Source organism: Dryobates pubescens, chromosome 7 (genome assembly GCF_014839835.1).
Source record: "Dryobates pubescens isolate bDryPub1 chromosome 7, bDryPub1.pri, whole genome shotgun sequence".
NCBI classification, from domain to species: domain Eukaryota; kingdom Metazoa; phylum Chordata; class Aves; order Piciformes; family Picidae; genus Dryobates; species Dryobates pubescens.
Window position 1 is genome coordinate 43782335 of NC_071618.1, and position 7799 is coordinate 43790133.

At 49.5% G+C, this 7799-nt stretch overlaps 1 protein-coding gene across 1 annotated transcript; it reads left to right on the forward strand.

Annotated features, from left to right (window-relative positions):
- The first annotated feature begins 1335 nt into the window (after window positions 1–1335).
- Window positions 1336–4993, forward strand: KCNRG (potassium channel regulator). The gene is made up of 2 exons (XM_009907046.2): window positions 1336–2154; window positions 4696–4993. The coding sequence occupies exons 1-2, from the start codon at window positions 1577–1579 to the stop codon at window positions 4946–4948; spliced, it is 831 nt and encodes a 276-aa protein (XP_009905348.2). The 5' UTR covers window positions 1336–1576; the 3' UTR covers window positions 4949–4993.
- The last annotated feature ends 2806 nt before the right edge of the window (window positions 4994–7799 follow it).

The following is a 7799-nucleotide window of genomic DNA, read 5'->3' on the forward strand; positions in this document are numbered from 1 at the left end:
TTCTGGGTGGTTTTTTTTGGTATAACCAAATGTGCATTCAGCTTACTGCAGCTCCTGCTTACTGTTTACATCTTCTATCCAAAAAGTGTGTCTTCAGGGCAAGCATAAACTCCAGGGGTAAAGAGAAATCAAATGAGGTCGGTAAGAGAAGAACAAGCTGCAAGATACCATGGACTTTGTACATAGGGTATACACTGCAGTTTACCTTTCTAGCATCAGACTTTGGGGGTAACTGAGCTGTCTTTGTCAGATCCATCTTTTCCTGAAGCCACACTTCCTTAAAGTGGCCTTAATGTAAAGGGTGCAGTGAAAGGCGTGCCTGGGTCAGCCACAGCAAGGCAGCTTGCACAGCAGCTCTGCGAAGGTGCCAGGCACAGCACCTCCTCTCGTGTCCCTCTCTGTCTCTCCAAAAGCCAGGAGAATTGATGGGATGATTCCTTGGAACAGAGTCTGTGATGAGACAGGAGTGTGGCTGTTGTTGGTGTTTGGAAGTGCTTTAGCAGCAGAGCATATGAAGGCTTTTTTACTATTTTTTTGTGTACCTTGTTTCAGGAATTAATCAAATGTTCTGGAGGTGTTGACTGGGCCATAGTGTAACTGATATCAAGTGAACTGTAAGCCTGAGTTCTCTGAAGTGCCCTTCTTCAAGAGCATATGATATTGAAAGATACTGCTTGAAGCACACCTGACCTCTTTTTGCATATGAACAACATGGATCCTATGCACAGCAATGTATAGAACTAAACCATTTAGAACAGAATAGAATTAACCAGGTTGGAAAAGACCTTTGAGATCATCGAGTCCAACCTAGCACACAACTCCTCAGGACTAACTAAACCATGGCTTCAAGTGCCACGTCCAGTCCCTTTTTGAACACCTCCAGGGATGGTGACTCCACCACCTCCCTGGGCAGCACATCCCAATGGCCAATTATTCTTTCTGGGAAGAACTTTCTCCTCACCTCCAGCCTAAACCTCCCCTGGCACAGCTTGAGACTGTGTCCTCTTGTTGGTGGTTGCCTGGGAGAAGAGACCAACCCCCAGCTGGCTACAACCTCCCTTCAGGGAGTTGTAGAGAGCAAGAAGGTCTCCCCTGAGCCTCCTCTTCTGCAGGCTAAGCAACCCCAGCTCCCTCAGCCTCTCCTCCCAGGGCTGTGCTCCAAACCCCTCCCCAGCTTTGTTGCCCTTCTCTGGACCCCTTCCAGCAGCATTTCTGGAATGGGTGCCATACGTGGGGCATATTCCTGGGCCTGTCTCAAGGTTTAAGGAGAGTTTAACGAGACAGCCAATTCACTGCCCTCCAGTAGTCCTTGTGAGCTGTTAATTAAAAAAAAAAAAAAAGAAATAAAGAAAAGATTAAATTCCAAGAATCTAAGTTTCCAAGCAACCAAACCCTGCAAACAAATCTTACTGTACAGGATATTTACCTCTCTGTTGCCCGGGAGTCCTCTCGCGGCTCCACGCCTCCCTCCGAGCGCTGGCTGCACACGCCGCGTGCTCCTGCCGGCTGCGGATGCCTTACAGTTCAGGAAGGATCAAGTCCCAGCCGAGTCCTGGGTGGCTGAGGTGAGGGAGAGATGAGCAGCCGAGAGGTGGTCGCTCTGAATGTGGGGGGTGTGAGGTTTGTGACCCTGGCCTCCACGTTGCTGCGGTTCCCCGAGTCCAGGCTAGCCCGGATGTTGAGCAGCGATGCGCGGGAAGTGGCGCTGCCGAGCGGAGAGCTTTTTGTGGACAGGGACGGGACTTTGTTCGGTTACATCTTGGACTTCTTGAGGACTCTCCAGATCTCTTTACCTCCTGACTTTTCAGACTATCAGAGGCTGCAGAGAGAAGCAGAATTCTATGGCCTCTCCCCTCTGGCCGATCTCCTGAAGCAGGAGCACTTGCTGAAGCCGAGGCCGGAGCTCTTGGAAGTGCGTTTTTCTCTCCAGGAGATGCAGGCCTTCTTCCGGATCTTTGGTTCCTGCAGTACCACTGTGGAGACACTGGCTGAACAGATCACTGTGTTTTCAGGACAGCAGTCAGGACAGAGCTGGAACAGCCTTTTTCCTTCTCACAAACCACTTGTTCCCCTGCCTTTGGAAAGACCTTCTCACCATGACGTGGTTTTTCAGTGTGGCACTGACTACTCTGCCGGTGACCAGTTTGTGGCCAGGTACTTTCCTTACTGTAACTTCTTACTATGGAAACACCTTCGTGACTTCTCATTCCCTGAAGTACACAACCATTATGTGATAGCAAAGCTCATTTTAAAGAACTTGTTGGGCAGCTAAGATGAAAGAAATCCTTGTCCTTCTTCCTGCTGCTTTAAGGTATCCTTTTCCTAGTTCTGAAACCCCCAGTTTCATTGCTGCTGCACCAATTGTCCTGTTCTTCAGCTTTCTAAAATGCTGCTCTTCATGTTTGGGTTTGAGTCCTTTTGGGCCTATTCTCTCTGCCCTTTCCCTCTCACAAGCTCTCCATGGTTTTAGAATTTCACAGCATCAATGACCTTCCGGAGGACCGAAAAACACAGAGCAAAATGAAGCACAGGAAGCAAAATAACCCAGGAGCGAAGTCATGGGGAAGCCTGAAATCTCCACTACCTCACGGTCCAAAAGACTTTGGTATGGAGAAGAGAAAGAAGAGAATGGTTAAACAGGATTAAAACCACCACTGGGAATAAGATAGCAGTGCAGGGAGTGGAAAAGTGTTGTTGGGGAGTGGGAGAAGGAGTAGATTATTAAGTGTATGCTGCACAGTGGGTTTGCTTTGAATTCAGAGCCAGGTTGTGGTCTTGTTAAGATTCCTCCCTATCAGTGACTTTTGTGCAGTATCAAGTTCTAATAATAACTTAGCATTTTTAAACAAGCTTGTGCTGGATGTCTCTTTTGTAGGGAGACACATTCTTACTGCACAAGCAAACGCAGCCTGGTTTGTCCTCTGGGGCTGTCAGCACATCTAGAACCTTAGGGAAGGTTCACCGAAGAACCCTTTTGGAAGTACTTCAAGCTGAACATCTGACTCAACACAGCAATATTTTGATGTAGTTTAAGAAAAGTTACTGAAGTTTATCTTCCTGTTAGCTCTCTTTAGCCCAGGCAAGTAGAAGAAAAATCACTTTGCATTTGCAAAGCAAGATTTAAGCCAGGCCTTAACTTGGTAATGTATCACTAATTTCAGTGGACTAATAAATGGGTTGATTAGGTCGTGGCAAGTGGAACAGTGGGGAAAAGATTCCTGATGCTTTCCTTTGTTTCTTAAGACTTGATAAAAGCCTTCCTCAGCAGATCAGTAGAGAAATCTTCCTCTTGAGTAATGAAAGTAGTTTGATGATGTTGCCTGCTAAGGTTCTATCAACTTCCTTCTGCCACCATGGGCTCTTTTGCCTTTTTTTGGTGTGCTTTCCATGAATGTTTGGTGTACTTTCCTGTGGACTGCTAAAGACTTTCACCTCTGTCAAACTTGGTGTATTTTGTACCAGTATTTTTTACCTGACCTCTGTTCCTCCAAATGTCTGGGTAGACTCTGAAACTGTCCTCTGCATCGAGTGAAATCATTTGAGGCAATGTGAAAATGATTCTCGTACTCGTTACCACACGACCTGCTGTGCAAGGCAGCTGGGCAATAAACGTCACTGTTTGCAGAGAGAGACCCAGTGTGATGAGAAGGGATGCTGCTGGGGTGAATGTGACTTCACTGCCCTTTCCACCAGCCACTCCTACCTGAAAAACTTGCATCACTGAATCAGACATGCCCTTCACCTCTCCTCCGTTACGTGAAAAGAGATGGAGGGGATCACAGGTGTTTCTTGAGAAAGTAGGGGCTGAGAGAGAAGTGCTTCTTGCCCAGCATCTAAGTGGATGGACTGAGAATTGCAGTTCCTTTAATGAGGTAAAGAGTTAAATTGTCCTCAGGAGGGGTGGGGAAATCTAGAACCTTAGTTGCTCTCAACCTGTAAAACTGAAGGCAGAAAGGGACCTGGGGGTACAGGTTGACAGCTGGCTGGACATGAGCCAGCAGTGTGCCCAGGTGGCCAGGAAGGCCAATGGCATCCTGGCCTGCATCAGGAACAGTGTGGCCAGCAGGAGCAGGGAAGTCATTGTGCCCCTGGACTCAGCACTGGTTAGGCCACACCTTGAGTCCTGTGTCCAGTTCTGGGCCCCTCAGTTTAAGAAGGACATTGAGACACTTGAACGTGTCCAGAGAAGGGCAACGAGGCTGGGGAGAGGCTGAGGGAGCTGGGATTGTTTAGCCTGGAGAAGAGGAGGCTCAGGGGAGACCTTCTTGCTGTCTACAACTCCCTGAAGGGAGGCTGTAGCCAGGTGGGGGTTGGTCTCTTCTCCCAGGCAGCCAGCACCAGAAGAAGAGGACACAGTCTCAAGCTGTGCCAGGGGAAGTTTAGGCTGGAGGTGAGGAGAAAATTCCCAGAGAGATTGGCCATTGGGATGTGCTGCCCAGGGAGGTGGTGGAGTCACCATCCCTGGAGGTGTTCAAGAGGGGATTGGATGTGGCACTGGAAGCCATGGTTTAGTTAGTCCTGAGGTCCTGGGTGACAGGTTGGACTTGATGATCTCTGAGGTCTTCTCCAACCTTATTGATTCTGTGATTGTGCTGAACTGCAGCATCTGAGGACCTGGTTTGTTTTAAAACCCAAACACTTCCATCCTTCAAGCTGTAACTGAGGTGTGTTGTAACTCTTTTTTCCTTATTTTAGGTATGTTTCCATAAAGCCTGATAACAGAAAGCTGATTAATGGTACTAATGTGCTAGGCCTGCTGCTTGACACTTTACTCAGGGATGGATTTCGCCTCACAAGCACCAGGACAGTGTCCAGTGAAGAAAAAGTCGAATGCTACAGTTTGGAAAGGATGCAGAAACCAGCAGGCATCACCATCACGGTGAACCAAGCCCCAGGGAGCTCTGGGGCAGCACAGGCGAAGAGGAGCCCAGTGCAGAAAGGGAAATAGAGGCTTTGCCTTTCATCTTTTGAAAGTGGAAGAGGGATGTGGCAGTAGCAGTGGCCTGCTTGTGTTGGCTTGTCTGCAGCTGCACTCCTGAGGGGAGCAGCAGATCAATTTTGGTGTTTTCAAATGTTTGGAAATAAAGTTGGCTTTCATGGCAGCTACCACTGCACCCTGCTGCAGCTCCACTGTGATGGCCAAGGTGATGCCCATCCACAGGAAGGGCCAGATGGGGGAACCTGCAACCTCCAGGCCTGGCAGCCTGACCTCAGTGCCAGGAAAGACTACGGAGCAGATCATCTTGGGGGCAATCACAGCACACCTGCAGGATGGCCAAGGGATCAGGTCCAGGGACTGAGGAAAGGCAGGTCCTGCCTGACCAACCTGATCTCCTTCCATGCCCAGGTGACTGCCTGGTGGATGTGGGGCAGGCTGTGGATGGAGTCTGCCTGGGCTTCAGCAAGGCCTTTGCCACCATCCCCCACAGCAAACTCCTGGCCAAGCTGTCAGCCCCTGGCTTGGACAGCAGCTCTCTGAGCTGGGTTAGGAACTGGCTGGAGGCTGAGCCCAGAGAGTGGTGGTGAATGGTGCCACAGCCAGCTGGCAGCCAGGCACCAGTGGTGTGCCCCAGGGATCAGTGCTGGGCCCCAGCCTGTTCAATACCTTTATTGATGATCTGGATGAGGGGATTGAATCCACCTCAGAAATCATCAAGTCCAACCTAGCACCCAACACCTCAGGACTAACTAAACCATGGCTTCAAGTGCCACGTCCAATCCTTTCTTGAGCACCTCCAGGGATGGTGACTCCACCACCTCCCTGGGCAGCACATTCCAATGGCCAATCTCTCTTGCTGGGAAGAACTTTCTCCTCACCTCCAGCCTAATCCTCCCCTGGCACAGCTTGAGACTGTGTCCTCTTGTTCTGGTGCTGGGTGCCTGGGAGAAGAGACCAACCCCCACCTGGCTACAACCTCCCTTAAGGTAGTCACAGACAGCACTAAGGTCTCCCCTGAGCCTCCTCCAAGCTAAGCAACCCCAGCTCCCTCAGCCTCTCCTCCCAGGGCTGTGCTCCAGACCCCTCCCCAGCCTTGTTGCCCTTCTCTGGACATGTTCAAGTGTCTCAATGTCCTTCTTAAATTGAGGGGCCCAGAACTGGACACAGGACTCAAGGTGTGGCCTAACCAGTGCTGAGTCCAGGGGCACAATGACTTCCCTGCTGCTGCTGGCCACACTATTTCTGATGCAGGCCAGGATGCCATTGGCCTTCTTGGCCACCTGGGCACACTGCTGAAGCATAAAGCAGCATGAAGCATGAAGCAGCATAGCAGAAACATCTCCAGTTGTGTTAGTGTCCCTGCCCATGGCAGGGGGGGTTGGAACTAGATGATCCTTGGGGTCCCTTCCAACCCCTGACTGATTCTATGATTCTAGTGTGTGGCTTCAGACTTGAGAAAGTGGCTTTGTGAAGCTGCTACCAGTGCCCATGAAACGTGTTACTGTCTCTTGCAGAATGCTCCTCTGTCCTCTCCTCCCACTCTGAAGGCATTAAGCTGCTCTTCAGTCTGAGAATTCCATTGTACAGGACGCTGTGAACAAAGGGTCAGTGGATTTATTTTGAGCTTCAATACAAGAAGCATGAAAGTGTGATAATAAGAAGCATGAAAGTGTGATAACCAGTCCTTCAGATGGAACAGTTAGCACCATGTGAGATGAAATAGTAGAAAGGATTCCCTAATGCTAAACATACTTAGGAGGAAGGCTTGACAGAAGTGGCTTTAAAAGCCTTGGGAATGTTAGCCCTGTGCAGTGCTTTGTGAAGATGCCAAGATCAGCTCAGGTACCAGGAGAGGTGAGATAATGAAGCCTTGCTCATTAAGACTCTTTTGTCCTCCCTTCAAAGCAGGGCAAGAAGACAGCAAGGATTCATTACTTGAATGTGACTTTTGTTGTTGATAAAACCCTGTCTGTCCAAAGTTGCAAACAGCCAAGCAGAGCTTCTTTGGACTAATTAGATCTGGCTGTTCAACCAGCTTTGCAATGTTGAACTTACTACTTCATTTGCAGCACTTGAAAATGGGAGTGGGTGGCTGGAATTGCCCTTCTGTGCCTTGCCCTGAAGTATTTCAGTGCAATGGACCTTCCCAGGTTGATGGTGTCACTAATGGACCATTGGTCATCTCTTGTTTCTTTCTTTGGTTTTGCTACCACTGCAGTCCATTTTAGTTTGGCACAGACACAGGGTGGCTGCAATGAAGTCCTCTTCACTTGCACTGTGCCCAGGTGGCCAAGAAGGCCAATGGCATCCTGGCCTGCATCAGGAACAGTGTGGCCAGCAGGAGCAGGGAAGTCATTGTGCCCCTGGACTCAGCACTGCTTAGGCCACACCTTGAGTCCTGTGTCCAGTTCTGGGCCCCTCAATTTAAGAAGGACATTGAGACACTTGAAGGTGTCTCCCCTGAGCCTCCTCTTCTCCAGGCTAAGCAACCCCAGCTCCCTCAGCCTCTCCTCACAGGGCTGTGCTCCAGACCTCTCCCCAGCCTCATTCCCTTCTCTGGACACGTTCAAGTGCTTCAATATCCTTCTTAAACTGAGGGGCCTAGAACTGGACACAGGACTCAAGTTGTGGCCTAACCAGTGCTGAGTACTGATCCACAGCTGAATTCCATACCAAAAGGCTGCCAGAGAGGGTCAGAAGTCCTCTTTGAGACCACAGCAGTGTTCATAACTTTAAACAATTAAACAAACCCACAAAAAAAAACACTCCCAAAACTCAGATTGCTGGAAAGTGTTGATAGGATAGGATAGGATGGGATAGGATAGGATGGGATAGGATGGGATAGGATGGGATGGGATGG